General features: G+C 44.8%; 1 protein-coding gene and 1 long non-coding RNA gene across 4 annotated transcripts in view; one reads left to right on the plus strand and one right to left on the minus strand.

The window, feature by feature from the left end:
* Positions 1 to 4,210: 4,210 nt before the first annotated feature.
* On the minus strand, positions 4,211 to 11,255 carry TMEM254 (transmembrane protein 254). 3 transcript variants are annotated; one of them, XM_066348112.1, is made up of 5 exons: positions 11,090 to 11,255; positions 9,198 to 9,301; positions 8,948 to 9,007; positions 5,109 to 5,154; positions 4,468 to 4,624 (listed from the first exon to the last, which is right to left on the minus strand). In XM_066348112.1, exons 1-5 carry the CDS (start codon positions 11,177 to 11,179, stop codon positions 4,619 to 4,621), a joined length of 306 nt encoding a protein of 101 aa, XP_066204209.1. In that variant the 5' UTR covers positions 11,180 to 11,255; the 3' UTR covers positions 4,468 to 4,618. The 3 variants fall into 3 exon arrangements, with proteins under 3 accessions (XP_066204208.1, XP_066204210.1, XP_066204209.1); XM_066348111.1 differs by lacking the exon at positions 5,109 to 5,154 and having other exon boundaries at positions 4,211 to 4,624; positions 11,090 to 11,246; XM_066348113.1 differs by lacking the exons at positions 5,109 to 5,154; positions 11,090 to 11,255 and adding an exon at positions 10,747 to 10,883 and having other exon boundaries at positions 4,211 to 4,624.
* Positions 10,745 to 21,680, plus strand: part of LOC136380403 (uncharacterized) — a 142,623-nt gene continuing 131,687 nt past the window's right edge. Inside the window, exon 1 of the long non-coding RNA XR_010746946.1 lies at positions 10,745 to 10,861. This is a non-coding gene — a long non-coding RNA (uncharacterized lncRNA). The remainder of the gene's footprint in view (positions 10,862 to 21,680) is intronic.

The raw sequence follows: 21,680 nt of genomic DNA on the forward strand, positions 1-21,680 counted from the left end.
AACATGCCTGACCTGTGGTGGCGCAGTGGATAAAGCGTCGACCTGGAAATGCTGAGGTCGCCGGTTCGAAACCCTGGGCTTGCCTGGTCAAGGCACATATGGGAGTTGATGCTTCCAGCTCCTCCCCCTTCTCTCTCTGTCTCTCTCTCTGTCTGTCTCTCTCTCTCTGTCTCTCCCTCTCCTCTCTAAAATGAATAAATAAAAATAAATAAAAAAATATAACGTTCTCATGTATTACAATCCATTCATTTCCTACCGCTCATGTTCATGGTTGCAGGTGGCTGAAGCCAATCACAGCTGTCCTCCGGGACAACACCAATTTTTTTAAAATTTTTTTATTTTTCTGAAGCTGGAAATGGGGAGAGACAGTCAGACAGACTCCCGCATGCGCCTGACTGGGATCCATCCGGCACGCCCACCAGGGGGCGATGCTCTGCCCCTCTGGGGCGTCGCTCTGCCGCGACCAGAGCCACTCTAGTGCCTGGGGCAGAGGCCAAGGAGCCATCCCCAGCGCCCGGGCCATCTTTGCTCCAATGGAGCCTCGGCTGTAGGAGGGGGAGAGAGAGACAGAGAGGAAGGAGAGGGGGAGGGGTGGAGAAGCAGATGGGTGCTTCTCCTGTGTGCCCTGGCCAGGAATCAAACCTGGGACGTTTGCACACCAGGCCAACACTCTACCACTGAGTCAACCGGCCAGGGCAACACCAAATTTTTATTGGATAATGCCTAATGTACACGGGTCATTGTATGGCTCTCATGAAATTACATTTTAAAATATGTGGCGTTCATGACTCTCTCAGCCAAAAAGGTTCCCAACCCCTGGCCTAGAAGATTTCCCTTAAATTGACCATTCCATTTTTATCCCAGCTACCATGCAAAATCATCCATACTCTTTTTTTTTTTAAATTTTTATTTATTTTTTACAGAGACAGTGAGAGAGAGGGATAGACAGGGACAGACAGACAGGAACAGAGAGAGATGAGAAGCATCAATCATTAGTTTTTTGTTGCGCGTTGCAACACCTTAGTTGTTCATTGATTGCTTTCTCATATGTGCCTTGACCGCGGGCCTTCAGCAGACCAAGTAACCCCTTGCTGGAGCCAGTGACCTTGGGTTCAAGCTGGTGGGCTTTTTCTCAAACCAGATGAGCCCGCACTCAAACTGGTGACCTTGGGCTCTCGAACCTGGGTCTTCTGCATCCCAGTCCAACACTCTATCCACTGCGCCACCACCTGGTCAGGCCATCCATACTCTTTTTAATGATAAAACTAAGTCCTGGAAGGTGACCAACTTGCCTAAATTCCTGTGGTCCCGCCCAGGGTAAACCCCACAATCATCTCAGTGAGTAGTGTAATGTTTTGAGTACAAATAGTATGATTAATGCTATCATTAGTGTGCATGGTGATTTTAGGTAATTATTATGCTTTATATGTTCACATGTATTGAAGAAAAATTTAATGATCCAAGACTGGCTTTCTGTAGTTATTTTTGCTTAGGAAGACTTTTTAGAAACTCAGTTCACGTGCAGTACAGACATGTCTAAAGTTGCGAGGGACGGTGGTTCCCATGTGCCTGTTTAGGGAACACTTCCCTACTTTGTATTAAAGATAGCTTTCCTCTCCTTCATTTATATATAGCTAAGTCAGGATTTCAACCATAGTGGCAATTTTTACTGATATCTATTACTAGGAACATCCCATGCATGCAGAACAAGGAAAGGTAGAAGTTCTTTCATGACTATGTCTCTGAACAGTATTAGTTATATGTCATTGATGTTGTCCTAATCCAACTTTACGACTTACTGCAAGCAGAAATGAGGCAATCAGTATACTCAATTTTTAGGAAAGCTTAGGAACCATCTTAAAATGTTAGTTTAGAGATTGTAAATATAGTATTTTGAATAGGATTTTCACATGTTCACTGTGGAATTAGAATATAGACCTCTTCTTCATAAAGAGAAATGTGAAATGGAAACTATAGACTCTCATTGTCCAACCTTGATGAACAGGGAACCGTAATTTCCAGTTTGATGGGGAAAAGTGACCGTGCAGAAAGAGGGCCTCACAGACTTCAGATGTATCACTCAGCTGCTCCCCTGGCGTGTGTGTGTGTGTGTGTGTGTGTGTGTGTGTGTGTGTGTAATATATAGATACTTTTTTTGGTCAGCGTTGATGACAGAGGGATAAATAACACAACCCAGGCTGCTAAACTAAGAGGTTGAATTAACAAGGCACCATTAATATTATTGTCATGAATTCCCTTGGACAGGGCCATACTTTTTAAAATCTGAGTGGGATAGCCATTATATTAACTGTAAACTATTTTACCTTACCAAAAAGCAAACCCTAATAAGAGACCAGAGAGAGAGACTCAGATTTGTAGATACTGATCTCCACCAGAAACAATGCTCTTTCAGGCATGTGTTCTTACATGGGGCCTTATATTAGGGACTGGACCAATTTCCCATAAATGTTTGCTTAGAACACACAGCACGCCCTCCTGCAGAAAACTACCCCAGGTGCTGTGGACCCCAGCAATTTATAAAACATGCTACACCAGACTATTTATCAGGGGCACTGACTACTTTTCTCTTGAACAGCCAAATAAAAATTAAAGACATTAGCCAACACAACAGCCATATAGTGTGAAGGAATAAAAGTGATACCTACTTTGACAGTTCAGCAAAAAATATGTTTGGTGTGGCACAGAATCTTCGTTATTAGTTTTTGTGTCATGAGATGAAAAATGTTGAAAATTGGTGTTCTACTGCCCGATCAGGTGGTGGCGTAGTGGATAGAGCGTTGGATTGGGATGCAGAAGACCTGAGACCCTGAGGTCGCCAGCTTGAGTGCGGGCTCATCTAGTTTGAGCAAAGGGTTACTCAGACTGCTGAAGGCCACGGTCAAGGCACATATGAGAAAGCAATCAATGAACAACTAAGGTGTTGCCACGAGAAACTGATGATTGATGCTTTTCATCTCTCTCCGTTCCTGTCTGTCTGTCCCTATCTATCCCCCCCCCCCCCCACGTCTCTGTAAAAAAAAAAAGAAAGAAGAAAATTGGTGCTCTACTAAATCACGCAAGGAAAATAAGGCATGTTCCCTAGGGAACAAGGAGGTGGACGTTCATGGCTCTTAGTGGTGACAAGTCATTCCACCAGGGTAAGGGGACAGTCACAAACCATCCTGTCTCAACCGGCCAATAGTACTAAGGAATGACGAGGTGAACGGGAGGCAGAGGTGGTAACTCAGCGGGTCACCTGAGCACGAGTGTTTCAGATCAGGAATGACTGTACTGGGATAAGTCAGGCTGAAGGGGGACATCTACAGAGTGGAGAAAGGAACCAAGAGCAGAGTGGAAAAAGGACACAGGCATCCAGTCGGGGGAACCGAGAAAGGTAGTCCTACCAGTCAGACAATCGCCTGCTTCTGAGACAAGAGCACACTAATGGGTTCTGCCTTCTTCACATCAATATCGGAATGACACTAGGACATGAAATCCACGTTCCCGTCCCTTGCTCCATAAACACTGATAGAACAGCTGCATGCAAGGCAAGGGGGCAGGTGCCACAGGAAAAAGAAAGCTGTCGGAGATGTGGTCCTGGCTTGAAGGAGTGATGGAGCGGTGGCCGTCAGACCCCGCACCCTAGAGCTGTGTCCAGGGGCCCTGCGGAGGGAAGGCTCGCTGACTGGCAGGATCAGGGACGCATTCTCCAGTTCTCTCCTCTGGGTCAGCATGTCCTTCGGGTCTTTATGACACTGCTCAGCCTGCCCCGTTCCGGCACCTGCTGATCTTCCTGGTCTCGCCTGGTGGTGTGAGAAATGGAAGCTCGAGAGAAGTTCTTGCCCCACTGGTGCCAACAGATGAGTGTGGGACTGATGTGTTGTGGGCGTGTGACTCCAGCCTGTTCAGTTCAGAAAGGTGGAAAAGATTTTGGGAAAGGAGAGCTAAGATGGTGGTGGTATGGGTAATGTTGTTAGTCTCAGCGTGGGCACACAGGTTTACCAACAAGTGCCTCACTTTGGTGGCGCAGTGGATCAAGCATCGACCTGGAACGCTGAGGTCGCTGGTTTGAAACCGTGGGCTTGCCCGATCAAGGCACATAAGAGAGTTGATGCTTTCTGCTCCTCCCTTCCTCTCTTTCTCCTCTCTCTAAAATGAATAAATAAAATCTAAAAGACAAACGAAAAGCCAAATACACAAACAAAAAAGATAAATCAACAAGCAAATTTATTACGTGGCTTAACCCACACGATAGGGACAGAACACCAATACGGCCAAGGACTTCAAGGAGAAGGCTGGAAGCCCTTTGCTAAATAGGTTGGTCTGCAGAATAGGAAATCTAAAATCTTCTCCTATTGTCGGCTCAAGCTCAACCAGAACCTATGAAATAATGAATCACAAAAGGGCCTGAACTCATAGAAAATAGAAAGATGGAGTAAACACAGCACCCACAAATAAGGTGAGGTCGGAATCAAACTGTACAGAAAGCTTTCAGATTCTTCTTCAAGTTTGTTTCCGGTGTTTTGGTCTGAAAGCAATCAAGATGGAGAGGGAGGCTATCCCAAAGAGGAAAGTCTGCAGGAACCAGAGTAGCTGAGCCCGACCACTCGTGATGCCTTTAGACCTACAAAAAAGAGAAAACTTTAACCATCAGAATGTTAATGTTAAGGTTTCATAGAAGGTATTTTTATGTTTAAAAAAATGTATTCCTTCTATGTACTTTGATTGGGTTTATTTTGCCATTACCTCCAGCTGCTTAACTTGAATGGTTCGTTCATTTATTTTTATTTTTTCTTGTGCATTTAGGATGGTACTCCTCTCTTAGAAGCAGTCTGGCTACTGCCTAGAGCATTGTATTATGAAACTGTTTCTCACATGATTTTGATGAGTGGTTCAGGTTAAACAGAACTGGTATCCTTCAGAGCAAGTTTTTCTTTTTCATTTAATAATTTTGAGAGAGAATAAGCAGGAAGCAGTTGTTTCCCACATGTGCCTGAGCAGGTTGCCCAGGGTTTCAAACCTGCAACCTCAGCATTCCAGGCCGACACTTATCCACTGCGCCACCACAGGCCAGGCTGTGTATAACTTTTGATTCCCCCCAAACTTACCCACAGTTGGCCCTTAGTATTTTCAGGGTGTTGGTTCCAGGACGCCCTGGAGGTACAGAAATCAGAGGACGCTCAAGTTCCTCACCTAAGATCGTGTAGAACAATGCAAACACTTGGCCCTCCACATCTGCTAATTCTCAAACTCAAACTGAAGATACTATTTTCAATCAGCATTTGGTTAAATCCACAGATATGAAACCCATGGATATAGAGGGTTGACTGTATTTAGTGAAAAAACAAAACAAAACCCTGTGTTTGTTAAGGGTTAAGTGTAATTTTTCACATAAATTAAAGGAGAAAAATCATATGAACATCTTAAATTCAGAAGAAGCATCTGAAAAATCTCAACACCCATTCGTAATCTAAGTTCTCAGCAAACCTATAAATAGAATGGAACTTCTTTACTCTGGTAGAGGAGATCCACACAACTCTAGAAAAGACACAATAGAAAATGTTCACAGCTTTCCCTTTCATCAGGAACAAGGCCAGCGTGCTCGCTATCACCACTCCTAGTCGGCACTGAATTGGAGGTACTAGCCAGTGCAATAAGAAAAGAAACATAATTAAAAAGTGCAAAATTGAAAGGAAGAAATAAAACTGCCTATATTTGGTAGAGCGTCGGCCTGGCGTGCGGGAGTCCCGGGTTCGATTCCTGGCCAGGGCACACTGGAGAAGCGCCCATCTGCTTCTCCACCCCTTCCCCGCTCCTTCCTCTCTGTCTCTCTCTTCCCCTCCCACAACCAAGGCTCCATTGGAGCAAAGTTGGCCCGGGTGCTGAGGATGACTCTGTGTCCTCTGCCTCAGGCACTAGAATGGCTCTGGTTGTGGCAGAGCAACGCCCCAGATGGGCAGAGCATCGCCCCCTGGTGGGCATGCCAGGTGGCTCCTGGTCGGGCACATGCGGGAGTCTGTCTGACTGCCTCCCCGTTTCCAACTTCAGAAAAATACCAAAAAAAACTTAAAAAAAAAACCCTGCCTATATTTTCAGACATAATAGTGTACCTAGAAAGTTAAAAGAATTAACAGATCAACTATAAGAATGAATTTAGTGAGATCACTGGGTGTACAATCAATAGATAATAATCAACTACATTCATACATTCTACCAGCAAACAATAAAAAAAGGGCTAGAATGTGTGAGAGATTCATGTTTATGCAGTGCCACTTACAGTAGTAAAAACATGACTTAAAATTCCAGCAGAAGGGAAATTTTTAAATATATAATTATATTCATATAATAGAATAACATGACCTAACAAAATGAGGCAAACTTATAGATAAATACATGGAGAAAAAGGCATCTCTGACAATGAAAAAATGTTCTAGACGAGTTTATACATGTATGTATATTCATTATGGGGCTATAAAGTCAAACATGTAGTCCAATCTTATCTGTGGTTAAAAGGAAATCCCTTTTATGGCAGGGTGGTGGGATTTCAGAAGATACAAATGTACCACGTGTCTTCATGTATTGATTCATTCACTTAAATTTATTCATTCACTCATAATTCAAAAGGAAAATTTATTCCGTTTTATATATTACAGCATGTTAGACCATAAAGAAATGATTTCAGAAAAAAATAAAAACCTCTCCCTCCACCACTCTAAGAACTGGATATGGGAGGTTCATGAGACGTTTGGTTTTCATTAGAGGCTCCAAACCAAGACTACACAAGGTGTCAAGTACTCCAACACTGGAAGGTGAGGGCTGGACCATACATCTCCAAGCTAAGATTTCACCGGGAGGCTGCAGAGGGCAATGCAAAGAGGTACTAGTGTTGCAGCATTTCCTACTGCAAGTCAACCCCAAGAACAGTTTCAACAGAGCCACTTGGAGAACATGACGCAATGGAATTTGGGGGATGGGATTTACATCTGATTCAAAAGCTGAAAGACTGGTCGGCTTGCCTAATGGGTAAGAGGTTGTACTGAGAACTGACACACTTGCGGAGTTATCCACTGGCAGGACAAAGAAGCTGTCACTGCAGCCATACAGATCTTGTGCAAGGACACTGGAGGTGGGTGGGCTTAAAGGACACCCCAGCCTTGTGGCCTAAGTGAATGACAGAAGAGATCCCCACACAGTGGACTTTCCCCCAATCACAGATCCTGAGGGGAACTGCAAGTGATATGCTGGAGGCTTTGTCTGAAGGGACCCTTAGAGGAAGAGAGAGTGACAGGAGGTTTCCAAAACCCACCAGGGCCCCTCGGGAGAGAAGAGCCAACACTGGGAATGCAACTTCCATAGCACCCAGAAGGCTGATCACAAGGGAGACTGTACTCTGTTGCCCCTGACCACCGCTACCACTCCAGGGGCCACAGAGCTGCTAGTGAATAGGGGAAATGGTGGAAGAGAAGACTACAAATACACCCTCTCTCCTACAATGGGCCCCTGAGCCTCATCTAATGAGGGCAGACATTCTGAAATTGATGAAAGTTTATAGTTCTAATAAATAGAATGGCCGAGACTAGGTCATACCACAATGAAAACCTATGGAAGTCCTCAGATTTCACCCTGGCTAGGGTGGCAGACAGACAACGATCGACAGGGTCAGTTTATGTGGAGAGGGTGGGAAAGAATAAATCGCTTGCCGGTCCTCTCCTGGGACATCTCCTGTGTTCAATCGCTTAGAAGGCAAGAGTACCATAGCCTATTTGAAGCACTCAGCAGTGTCTGGCATAGTTTGTCCTCAAGGAATATTAATTATTTTTATTATTAAAACACTGTAGTAATAAGGTACCGTCTTTTCCACTTTGTGAAACACTGCAATAATAGAGGGAGATAATGAATGGTCACTGGAAAAGAATCAAGTGCAGAGCAGCTGGCATCACTACCGCCATCTTTCATCCCACCATGCTTCCTGGATGTGCCACGTGAGCGCAAACCTAAGGAGCAGCTTTTCCAGTCCTCTCACATACTATTCACCCGCACTGGCCCTTGCTGAGTGGCGTTCAGTCAAGGCGCTTTAACTCTCACTGCAGCCCAGAATTATCAGTGGAGCTTGTAAAAATAACACATTCCCTTGTCTGAAGCAAGGCCGACCAGACCAGGATCTTGGGGGTCTAGGCGACTCAGTTGTGAAAGTAGGAGAGAGAATCATCACTCTGGTCAGTAACTAAGCTCTTTTTCAAATTTAGAATGCAGCCTCCTTCCAAATCTTTTGTTTTCATTGGGGCTATACAGAGAATTCTTTTAAAAAATAAGAGAAATCACCTGACCAGGAAGTGGCAAAGTAGATAGAGAGTTGGACTGAGATGTGGGAGTCTGAGGTTCGAAGCACAGAGGTCACCAGCCTGAGCCTGGGCTCATCTGGCTTGAGCGCGGGTCGCTGGCTTGAGCGTGGGATAATTGACCCCAAGGTCGGTGGCTTGAGCCCAAAGGTCGCTGGCTTGAAGTCCAAGTTCGGTGGCTTGAGTAATGGGTCACTTGCTCTGCTATTGGCCTCCATTCAAGGCACATATGACAAAGCAATCAATGAACAACTAACGGTGCCGCAATGAAAAACTGATGCTTTTCATCTCTCTCCCTTTTGTTTGTCCCTGTCCCTCTTTCTGAATCTCTCTCTGTCACAGTAAAAAAAAAAAAAAGAAAAGAAAAAGAAAAGTCATGTAAATTAAGTAACTAAATAACTGATTAGCTAACAGAAAGGAAATGAATTCATTCATTAACTACTGGGTACTCCCTCTGGGGTAGGCTCAGTATTACTGTAGGTGTGGGGATGAAACACTACCCTGGGAATGCTTTCAGTCTACACGTAAAATGAATTATTTAAATGTGGCTACTCTCAAATTACGTTAGCTATCAAGAGAAAAGCGACAAATAAATTAAAAACACTTACTTGCACAATGCCATGGCATACAAGGACTCTCCCACGTGAATCAGCCAGGCAAGCCAATATCTGAAACAAGAGTCAGCCTAGTTTAAGGTGATGGTTATCAGCTGATGACATCTACACAGAAACCGCAAAAGGAAAGGTGCTTTAATGTGACTCAGCACCACTCTTAGTTACTGAAGGGCAACGGCAGGCCTCCGGTGTACAGCGAGACCGGAACTGCAGTGCCCACAGCCCGTCCGGCAGCTCTCCTTACCCATTGTGCAGGAGGCTGTGATGATGGTCCACCAAGTACTGACTGAACGAGCCCAGGGGCCCTAGGTTCTGATAAGGAACACTCTGAGGCCAGAAGACAACCCACTGAAAGAGAACCGAAGACACAGAACACCTGTTAGGACACTTGATCAGCCAATGTCTAATTTTGAGAGAGGCTATGCAATAATATTGATTCTACCAGAACAAGAACAGATCACAGAAACTCTGAACTTTGTCATCTCAGGTTCCACTCTAGACTTGGATTTTCTAAAAACTATTCTAGTGGGAGAGTTATGCTGAGGAAACTATGTGGTTGTCAGACTCAGTGCCCAGGTTGGATGACTTCTGTTATTAGTTAACTCCACCAGAACATTATTTTATATAGGTCGTTAACCAATTTTAAGAGTTTATACAGCCCTGGCTAGCTTCTTCCCTGCAGGAACGGTGGGTTGAGCCAAACCCCCATTTAGTTCACAATCCCTTTCGCTTGTTTCACTTCTACCTCTAAAACCAGGACTAACCCCTGCACAGGATGGGAAAATAAGTGAGATCAGGCTTGTCAAGTGCTAACAGCAACTACTCAATCACTCAAGGTTTTTATAATCTTACCAATTTTCCCTCCGTCTTTGTGTAACCTCTATTAGCCTAGGCTTTGCAAAATAATTAAATCCCAATAGGTCCAAAGTTTATTGACCCATTCAGATTCCAGTCAAGAGCAGTTCTACTTCTAGCATTACGTTGTTACTTACTTGGAATGTAAATAAAGCATAAAACACCATTCCATCTTCCCAAACCAAGGACAATGGAACGGGCAGCTCCCCAATACCCCAATTTGAAGCCACCAAAGTTTATCTCAACTATATTCTAACTAATCAGAGATGCAGAATCATCGAACAGAAACACACCTTTGAAGTTCTTCAGTCCAGCACCTCCATGTTAGATATGGAGTAACAGGACAAAGGTGGTCAGGTTTCACAATAACAAACACACTTCTAATCCAATCTCCAGGATGTACCGGGCAATATCCAAAGTTTGCCTTCATTCAAAATTATTTCAACTCAGTCCCGAACCTAGTTTCCCAGTTCTCCCGTTATCTTTCAAGCGAACACTGCCTGACAAAATCGCCCCTCCTGTCATCGGTGAGCCCTGCCTTCTCGCTTCCACATCTGTGCCTTAACACCTATATGCTCTCCATCCCTTCTTACCAACTAAATCCTACCCATTCTCTACGTTTGTCTCCGTTTTTAAGCAATCCCAACAGCCTCCCACACTGCTTTGGAAGCCGTGTCCTGACGTGGCGGGCCCACGGCACCCGTAAACGTGACTCCCTAGGCGAGCTCTGAGACTCGGTGAAACCGTATGACCGCGGCGCGGAGAGGACGCACAGGCAGGAACACTCGGGCCCAACGAGACCGACCAGCCCACCGAACTTCCGCTTACTCCAGGAACCCAGGCAGCCCAGTCTCCAGCGCCAGAGCTCGGGACAGGGCCCCTTGCACTGCAGGGCCTGGCCGGCCAAGAACAGCTGCCCGCCCCTTCGGACGCCTCACCGCGAAATATACCAGCCCAAGCAGTGTGACCAGCGAGGGAAGGGGTCTGGCTGTGCGGAAGTAGGCGGTGGTAGCCTTGCCGGCCTCCGCCTTCCCTGCCACCATCCTGAGACAGGTAGAACTGAGCCCTCCCCGCCCCACCCTGCCCCGGGAAAGCCTGAGTAGCCGGTTCCTCAGGCCTCCAGCACCGGCGGAAGGAGCGGGCCGACCAGTGCGCCTGCGTCTGTTCCGGCATCTGGTCTCTCCCTCGGCTCCGAGTGCGCGATTGCGCCTGCGCGAGGGGTCCTCAAGCAGGCGCGGATCCTGCGGTGAGTGGAGCGCTCGCTCCCCTCCCTGCCTTTACCGTGTAGTAGCCAAAGGAGAGGGTGATGACGGTGAGCCAGAACAGACTGCCCCTCTGGAAGTAAGCCTCATCGTCTGCGGCCGCCGCCATCGCTGCAGCGCATCCCTGGATTGCGCAGCCGGGCACCGCTAGGCGCGGAGACGGAGGCTGGGTCTGGGGCGGGGCCTCGCGAGCGCTCCTCCCTGCTTCCATCCGCGCGGGGCGAGCAGAGCGTCTGCGTGGTGGGAAGGTCCTAGGGCGGCTTTGCGGGATTCTGGCCTAGTGGTCTGGACATCCGTCCTGCAGGGGAGACTCCTTTCTGAGTGTGCTTTCCTGCGTTTGAGATAAGGTGTTAGAAATAGGCGGTGCTTTACGTACAAGTCAAACAACCACGGGGTCTGATTTTTGAACTTAAGCTCGGCTGTGCTCTGTGAGAAGCCATGCTCTTCCTTTTCATTAGCTGCGTGCTGCGTGGAACCATAGGGCATAGCAATTATGAACGGGGCTGGGCAGTAGACCGCCTGGGTTTAAGCCCTGGCTCTCGACTGTTTGCTAAGCTTGGACTAGTTACCTAACCTGTCTGTGCCTTAATTCTCTCGTAACCCATCCTCTCCATGTGTGACAGGAAGGGCTAAATTCTCTCGCTTTTTTTCATTGAGTGTGAGGAGGGAGGCACAGAGACAGGGTCCACCCCGCATGCTCACCAGGAGGCGATGTTCTGCCCTTCAGGGGCTTTGCTGTGTTGCCCGGCAAGGGCAAGTGAGCTCACAGAGAGAGAAAAGTATTAGGGGGAGGGGTGAAGAAGCAAATGGGCACTTCTGTGTGCCTTGATGGGAATTGAACCCAGGATATCTGCATGCTGGGCGGATGCACTACCACTGAGCCAACTGCCCAGGGCCACGAGTGGCTAAATTCTTTACCTCCAGGTATCCTGTATTGCTCTCCCCTCTGGGTTGGTAGAAAAATCTCTCACCCATTATGTTATGTTTTATCTCTGCCCTCTAGATGGATTAATGACCTAAACATTGAAAATACAGAAATATGGAGAAGAGTTTAACAATTTTTGAGAAAGGGGAAAGAAACTTCTTAGGTTATTTAAATTAAAAGCCATAGATGGAAATATTGAAAAATAATTTTAACTTTTATTTATAGATTGATGTTAGAGGAAAGCAGAGAAAGAGAGAGAGAAACATCAGTTTGTTGTTCCTCTTATTTATGCATTCATTAGTTGATTCTTGCATGTGTTCTGACCCTGGAAGGATCCTGGAACCTTGGTGTATGGTGCGGATGCTCTACACTAGTGAGCTATTGGGCTAGGGCAGGATTGAAAATTTAACTGCATCTAAATTTAAATATTCTTGTGAAAGGCATCATAATGTTGAAAGACCTAGAAGAAGGAGTTCTTCACTATACTACATGAGTGAAGTATATGAATTGGACATCTGTAAAAGAGAAAACATGGGCCCTGGCTGGTTGGCTCAGTGGTAGAGCGTTGGCCTGGCGTGCGGGGGACCCGGGTTTGATTCCCGGCCAGGGCACATAGGAGAAGCGCCCATTTGCTTCTCCACCCCCCCTCCTTCCTCTCTGTCTCTCTCTTCCCCTCCTGCAGTGAGGCTCCATTGGAGCAAAGATGGCCCGGGCACTGGGGATGGCTCCTTGGCCTCTGCCCCAGGCGCTAGAGTGGCTCTGGTCGTGGCAGAGTGACTCCCCGGAGGGACAGAGCATTGCCCCCTGGTGGGCAGAGCATCGCCCCTGGTGGGCGTGCCGGGTGTATCCCAGTCGGGCGCATGCGGGAGTCTGTCTGACTGTCTCTCCCCGTTTCCAGCTTAAAAAAGAAAAAAAAAGAAAACATGAATGGCCAAGAAACATGAAATAATGTTCAACCTTAAGGCAATTTGTTATGTGCAAAATAAAGCAAAAGTAAGATTTTATTTCTCCTATACAGTTGTCCTATAAGGTATCAAGACACACTATGAAAAAATATATTAAAGCATTTGGTATTGGGGACACAAATCAAATAAGTGGATGGAAAATGACACTCCCGAGATAGGTCTGACATATACCCAAGCATTTATTTTTATGATAAAGCTAACATTTCAAATTAAGGAGGAAAGAATGAACTATACACTAGATTATTTTCAGATGATTGGTTTTCTATTTGAGAAAACTTAAATTTTAACCTCAACCCAACTGAAAAGTAATGCATTATCATGAGGTACAGAGATAAGAGTCACTCCAGGCGAGTCCTGATGTAGTTGGACATGTGCCGGTACAGCAGGAACCCCCACACTTTCCCAGGAACATGGAAGGGGTGAAGTGATGTAAACACTGTTATGGAAATAGGGATAGCATTGTGTGTCCAGAGAATTAGGAGCAATTTATCATTGCAAGAAGGAACAATGTGAAATTGAATGAAGGAAGGTGAGACTGAAAAGGCAGGTAGAAGATTCTGGTTATTAATGGCACTAGATGGAAAATAAGCCAAGCCGAGTCAGTGATGAGTTTTTTTTCTGTTTTGTTTTGTTTTGTGGATTGAAATTGGTGTACATTGGATGGAGTTAAAATTGGAAGCAGGGAAGATGAAAGGTTGATAAAGTAGAACAATGAAAATGGAGAAAAGGTTATGTTATTCATTTAATATTCAAAAAGTCTTTTCATTGCCTGACCAGGTGGTGGCACAGTGGATAGAGCATCGGTCCGGGATGCAGAGGACCAAGGTTCAAAACCCCAAGGTCGCCGGCTTGAGAAGAGGCTGATTTGGCTTGAGTGCAGGCTCACCAGCTTGAGCACAGAGCACAGGTTCGCTGGCTTGAGCATGGGATCATAGACATGACTCCATGGTCGCTGGCTTGGGCTAAAGGATCTCTGGCTTAAAACCCAAGCTCGCTGGCTTGAGTAAGGGGTCACTTGCTGTGCTGTAACCCCCCCCCCCTTACTTCCTTGGTCAAGGCACATATAAGAAAGCAATCAATGAGCAACTAAGGAGCTACAATAAAGAGTTGATTCTTCTCATCTCTCTCCCTTCCTGTCTGTCTGTCCCTATCTCTGTCTCTGTCACAAAGAAAAAAATGTTTTTCCGAGGACCCTTATAGTGTCAGGCACACTGCTAAGCTCTGGAGAGACAACCGTGAACAAGACAAGTACAGTCCAGACGTCAGGTTGGACACAGTGTAGTTCTGATGACACGGAAATCAATAGGGATTTACTAGGGAGAGCAGAAGTTAATGTGTTAATACACTGACCACATTGACCTTAAAGTCAGAGACCCTGCATCTAGAGGTTACAGAGTATTACATTAACAGGCAAAGGAAGGGGGGCTGAGCTAATCTGGTAGCATTTGGTGAAACCAGTGTGGGCTTGTCTTGCCTAAGTATTTCCAAATTCAAATAATGATGATTGATTTTGATGGTGATGATTAGGTTTTGTGTAGGAATTTGCCCTGGTGAACACTCATTTCTCTTTAACACAGAGGTTAGCAAAAGTAGGTTTACAGTTTATTCTTTGTAAAACCTGTAGCCACGGCCACCATCACAGCCACCAGGCCTGTGCAGGTTCACATTTGATTCGGACAGATGGTAATGAAACAATGGAGCCAAGAACTGGTGGGCCATCACCTTTAATCCTAGCTCTCACCCGGTGGGCGAGAAATACACACAGTGGGAAAACACTTTCCTTTCCATTCATGGCTCCAAAAGCCACTTGTCGGGAGCCGATCCACTAATGCTGGCTAACTAGGTCACAGCAGGAGAAGATCCACAACTGCTGGTTGACAAAGTCACAGCAAAAGAAGATAGAGTCACCGCAGTGAAGACCAAAAGCTGCGGGTTGACAAAGTCACCGCAAAGGAAAGGCACAACGATACTTCCCCCTTTAATCTTTTGAATTAATCTGGCCTTATATTCCCCCCTTTTTCTGGGTGTATGCTATTATTTATGGCACAGGGATAATAGTACCGTGCTTTCCCTGTAGATTTGTAGTAATTTATTTGGAAATGAGACAGAAGGTGTAAGTTCCACAGAAAAGCCTGTAAGCCCCTTGAACTGGGCTCATAAACATAAGAGGCTGGCCATGATATCCCTCATGAAGGGTTAAGTTTGTAGGAGAATTTCTCCTTATTAATCATGTTAGAAAGAATAAAGTTAGAACTTAACTAGTGTATGAATATAGTAAATAAATAAAGTTTAACTAGACATTAGAATCTTAGGTAAAGTGTAGTAGAGTGGCCTGTTGCGTGGCCTTGGATAGGAGTGCAGCTGGCTAGTAAAGAATGTTTTGTTAAAAGACTTGTTTTGTCACTGAAGGCAGTTGCTGGGCTTTTCTCAGTAAAACATTCTCATGAGATTTTTGTATTTTCCAAGAATAAGGAGAGGAATGTGGTGGGATTCATAGCAGCAATAGCAACTAATGCCTTCTGATATTATGTTGCTACTAGCTATCTTGCAGGTGCACTCTATGTATCTCTAAGTAAAAATTACTCTTTATACTATGTCAGTTTCTTAATAGCAAGCCTTTTGTAGTCTTGTGAGAAAAGAAATAGGACACTACATGAACTCAAGGCTATTTGCCTGAGCAAGCGGTGGTCCTCTGCTAGTCCTTGATGATTTTGTCTGCTATCTCTTTCTGTGCCCTTGACTCACAACAAGAGTAAAATAGAGTTATTAATTAGTACTAATCTTTTAGAAGTTTGTACCAATATTATTATTACTATTGTATAACTGTACTTTGAATAACTTACCACCTGACTTGTAGCTTATAGATATGAATTAACTGTTATCTAAAAATATGTAACCATAGTGAAACTAAAACAATGATGTATTCAAAATACCATGTGATTGTAACTTAGTGTGTGTGCATAAAAAGTAATGTTAGACCAGCCATTGAGGGAGATGCCTGGCAGTAAATGCTAACCAGAAAATAAAGAGAAAGAAAAGAATTCAGCTCTCTCACTCCATTATCGCCGACGCCGTCTCTTCCTGTGGGACCCCTGGATCCCCCCCGGGGCTGGACCCCGGCAGCCACTGACTCATCCGAGTTTCCTAGAATCAAAGGTTTGTACCTCACCAGCCTTATTCAACTCTGTTCCCCATCTCCCTCTCTCTGCACAAACTCTGCACAAACTGGCTTCTCCTTTAGCACTCTGCCATCTTGGCTGCTTGTCCTCAGCAATGCTAATTTCAGGAACTGAGAGAGCACAAGCCCCTGGTCTGCCCCATTTTATGGTGTAGAAATCAAAACCTTTAAGCCAATATACAAATAAGGAAGTCTCTGATACAAAGTCACTTATCTGAGGCATAAATGGGATTCCTCATAAAGAGTGCACCACCCCACATCATGCAACAGTCAAGGGTGTGGGGAAAGCTTAGTTTTTTTTATTTTATTTTATTTTTTTAATGGGGCGACATCAATAAATCAGGATACATATATTCAAAGATAACAAGTCCAGGTTATCTTGTCTTTCAATTTGTTGCATACCCATCACCCAAAGTCAGATTGTCCTCTGTCACCTTCTATCTAGTTTTCTCTGTGCCCCTCCCCCTCCCCCTTTCCCTCGCCCTTTCCCCCCTCCCCCCGTAACCACCACACTCTTATCAATGTCTCTTAGTTTCACTTTTATGTCCCACTTACGTATGGAATAATGCAGTTCCTATTTTTTTCTGATTTACTTATTTCACTTCGTATAATGTTATCAAGATCCCACCATTTTGCTGTAAATGATCCGATGTCATCATTTCTTATGGCTGAGTAGTATTCCATAGTGTATATGTGCCACATCTTCTTTATCCAGTCATCTATTGACGGGCTTTTTGGTTGTTTCCATGTCCTGGCCACTGTGAACAATGCTGCAATGAACATGGGGCTGCATGTGTCTATGTATCAATGTTTCTGAGTTTTTGGGGTATATACCCAGTAGAGGGATTGCTGGGTCATAAGGTAGTTCTATTTTCAGTTTTTTGAGGAACCACCATACTTTCTTCCATAATGGTTGTACTACTTTACATTCCCACCAACAGTGTATGAGAGTTCCTTTTTCTCCACAGCCTCTCCAACATTTGCTATTACCTGTCTTGTTAATAATAGCTAATCTAACAGGTGTGAGGTGGTATCTCATTGCAGTTTTGATTTGCATTTCTCTAATAACTAAAGAAGATGAGAATCTTTTCATATATCTGTTGGCCGTTTGTACTTCCTCCTGGGAGAAGTGTCTGTTCATGTCCTCTTCCCATGTTTTTATTGGATTGTTTGTTGTTGAGTTTTATGAGTTCTTTGTATATTTTGGATATTAGGCCCTTATCTGAGCTGTTGTTTGAAAATATCATTTCCCATTTAGTTGGCTTTCTGTTTATTTTGTTATCAGTTTCTCTTGCTGAGCAAAAACTTCTTAGTCTGATGTAGTCCCATTCATTAATTTTTGCCTTCACTTCTCTTGCCATTGGAGTCAAATTCATAAAATGCTCTTTAAGCCTGGCCTGTGGTGGCGCAGTGGATAAAGCGTCGACCTGGAACGCTGAGGTCGCTGGTTCAAAACCCTGGGCTTGCCTGGTCAAAGCACATATGGGAGTTGATGTTTCCTGCTCCTCCCTACCCCTTCTCTCTCTCCCACTCTCTCTCCTCTCTAAAAAAAAAAAAAAAAAAAAAAAAAAAAATGCTCTTTAAAACCCAGGTCCATGAGTTTAGTACCTATGTCTTCTTCTATGTACTTTATTGTTTCAGGTCTTATGTTTAGATCTTTGATCCATTTTGAGTTAATTTTAGTACAGGGGGACAAACTGTAGTCCAGTTTCATTCTTTTGCATGTGGGGAAAGCTTAGTTTTGAAGAGATCTTAGTATTAAAAGGGCTAGAAAGGCTTAGTCTTAAAACTAAGCCTTAGGCTATAATAACTTTGGTGGCTTACACCCAATGCAAACTATTTATATAAGCGAGCAAACATATATATATATATTTACAAACTTACTTGACCAACATTTCACCCCTTTTCTTCACAATCTAAAGCTCAGGTATTCCTGCACAAGGAAATTAGGCATATTACACAAATTACAACACCACAAATCATACAGTTTCAACAATTACAAAGGTACATTTCATCAGTCTCTGAGTGCTTTGCCAAAGCGCAAAATATCCTCAGACTTCTTTCTAGCCATATGAAAAGCTTACCGGGGTGGGGGTAGGGCCTCCAGCAAAGCCGCTCCCTGTCCCCATCAGGGTATTTCACATTGTCCAAAATCCGTAAGTCCATCCAGCAAAGGAGCCAGTGCCCACTCTGGTCATAGTCCAGGAATCAGTCAAAAGCACATGGGGCCTCAGCCATCCCCCTCATCCCTGCCATCCTGGCAGGTCTTATACTGTCCCAAGAAGGAGCACGTGACAATGGCAGTTAGCATTTCCATCTCTGCTCCAGAGAGCATGATAGCATCCACCCCTATGTCCCAAAATTGCAGACCTATCAGGGGTGTAGTAGGTACTCCTTGCTGCTGGGCTTTCACCTTCTGGAGACTGCAGATTGCAACTCCAGCTCATTCTCCTCATCCTTCGAAAAGGAACTGAAAACACCAGCTCTCACTGTTGGGCTTGAGCCCTGGGCCACTGCCGCCTTCTGCTCCATGGGCCTTGCAGTCCCATCCCCAGCCTCAGCCCCAGGCTCCTGCTGCTGCTGGCTCTCCACAACATCCAGGGCAATCTGCAACTCATGAACCTGTGATTCCTTCTCCAGTGGCTGCTCCATTTCTAGGCGAATCTCGCAAACCTAGTCAGCCTCTGGTGCTTGCTCCAGCTCCAGCTCCAGGGTCGGCATCTCTTTCTCCCATGTTTGCTCCAGCTCCTTCCATTGCTCAGTTTGCAGGTCCCTGGCAGCCTCTTCCACAGAGCTCTCAGTTTCCTCACGCATGGCTGTAAAAGTCAGCCAGCCTATGGCCCCCCAAAGGACAGACATTGGGAACCATAACAGCAGCCAGTCCTCTACTCCACAGCTCAAAGGTGGTGGTGGCTCCATACCGAATTGATCTAAATCCTGCCAACTATGCCAAATGTAAAGCCAGTAGCCACAGCTACCATCACAGCTGCCTGTCCCATGCAGGTTCACATTTGATTCGGACAGATGGTAATGAAACAATGGAGCCAAGAACTGGTGGGCCATTACATTTAATCCTAGCTTGCACTTGGGGGTGGGGGTAAGAAATACACACAATGGGGAAACACTTCCCTTTTCATTCAGGGCTCCCAAAGCCACTGACATATCTGAGTTTCCTAGAATCAAAGGTTTCTACCTCAGCAGACTTATTCACCTCTGTTCCTTTTTTTTTAATTTGGTGGTCCATTCTGTTTATTGGTATCTTACCAAGACAGTCAAACCACAAGAGAAGCTGAGGGAAAAGAAGAAAACCTGCTTTTTCTATGGAGGGCATGGGATCAGGGAGGCCTCTGCAATCCTGATAGCAGGAACCGAGAGAGAAAGCCCCCATCTGTCTCATTTATAGTGTAGAAATCAAAACCTTTAAGCCAATATACAAATAAGAAAGTCTCTGATACAAAGTCACTTGTTTGAGGCATAAATGGGATTTCTCATAAGAGTGCACCATCCCACATCATGCAATCAGTCAAGGGTGTGGGGGAAAGCTTAATTTTGAAAAGATCTTAGTATTAAAAGTACGGGAAAGGCTTAGTCTTAAAACTAAGCCTTAGGCTATAATACTTTGCCAGCTGTATGGCCAGGGGCTGACATCGTGGCCATTCACATGCAGGTTCTCATTGAATTCAGGCAGATGGTAAAGAAATAGTGGAGTTGGAGGATGGTGGGCCATTCTCTTTATTGCTGTCTCACCAACACAGGCAAGCCACAAGAGAAGCCAAGGGAAAAGCAGAAAACCAGCTTTTCCCATAGAGGGCAAGGGATCAGGGAGGCCCCTGCAGTCGTGATAGCAGGAACCAAGGGAGAAAACCCCTGGTCTGTCTCATTTTATAGTGTAGAAAATTAAAGTTTTTAAGCCAATATACAAATAAGGAAGTCTCTGATACAAAGCCACTTATCTGAGGCATAAATGGGATTCCTCATAAGAGTGCACTACCCCACATTATACAGCAGTCAAGGGTGTGGGGGAAAGCTTAGTTTTGAGAAGACCTTAGTATTCGAAGGGAGGGAAAAACTTAGTCTTAAAACTAAGCCTTAGGCTATTATGACTTTGACTTTGCCAGCTGACAGCCTGTCTCCCACACCCAAAGTGAGCAAACATATATATCATATTTACAAATTTATTTGACAGACATTCTTATATTAATATTTATTATTTATTGTATTATTTTCTATGTGAACAACTGTAAGTCTACTCTGTCTGCTTCTGTATAAGCTTGGGAAGTGGTTAGTTTAGTAGTGTCATGAAGTAACATTTCTATAAATGTTAGTACTATTTTTTTTTTTTTTATATTTACTGATTCAGTGAGAGAGGAAGGAGAGAGAGAGAAAGAGAGACAGGAACATCAATCTGTTCCTGTATGTGCCCTGAGCAGGAATTGAACCGGCAACCTCTGTGCTTCAGGATGATGCTCTAACCAGCTGAGCTATCCAGCCAGGGCAGTACTATTTTTTTAAGAGACAGAGAGAGAGACAGAGAGAGGGACAGACTGGGACAGAGAGGAAGGGCAAGATATGAGAAGCATCAATTCTTCATTGTGGCACCTTAGTTGTTCATTGCTCTCTCATCTGTGCCTTAACTACAGCCCAGACAGTGATTCCTTGCTCAAGCCAGTGACCTTGGCTTCAAGCCAGCAACCTTTGGGCTCAAGCCAGTGACCATGGGTTCATGTCTATAATCCTACTGTCAATCCTACTGTCAAGCCACTCACAAACTGTTGAGCTTGCACTCAAGCTGGCGACCTCAGGATTTCAAACCTGGGTCCTCTGCATCCCAGGCTGATGCTCTATCCACTGCGCCACTGCCTCTGAGGAAGGAGGGGAAGGCCCCTCTTCCCTGGGAAGGAAGAAACTAAAAGAATACAAGGGAGCCTGACAAGACAGTGGTGCAGTGGATAGAGTGTTGGACTGGGATGCAGAGGACCCAGTTTTGAGACCCCGAGGTCGCCAGCTTGATTGCGGGCTCATCTGGTTTGAGCAAAAGCTCACCAGCTTGGACCCAAGGTTGCTGGCTTGAGCAAGGGGTTACTCGGTCTGCTGAAGGGCTGTGGTCAAGGCACATATGAGAAAGCAAACAATGAACAACTAAGGCGTCGCAACAAAAAACTAATGATTGATGCTTCTCATCTCTCTCCTTGTTCCTATCTGTCTGTCCCTATCTCTGACTCTCTCTGACTCTATCTCTGTCTCTGTAAAAAAAAAAAAAGAAAAAGAAAATACAAGGGATAGGACAGCTGGGGTAACTGAGTCAGCCAGTGATAAATTACACTGGGGAACAAAATTTATGTTGCATCCACAAAAACACTTGTTCTTACCTAATTCGAGTGTGCTGATCTCAAATCTGACATTAGTTTTTCTCTGTAAGCTACAGTTTTTTTTGCAATTCAAGATTTTAGGTTTTTATCTTATTGTAAAATTTTCAACATTTAGTTTAACATAACAAAGAAGAATGTCTTCTTGGGCATCATCTTTGTGAAAATACAATAAT

The sequence above is a fragment of the Saccopteryx leptura genome, chromosome 9 (assembly GCF_036850995.1).
Source record: "Saccopteryx leptura isolate mSacLep1 chromosome 9, mSacLep1_pri_phased_curated, whole genome shotgun sequence".
Classification (NCBI taxonomy): domain Eukaryota; kingdom Metazoa; phylum Chordata; class Mammalia; order Chiroptera; family Emballonuridae; genus Saccopteryx; species Saccopteryx leptura.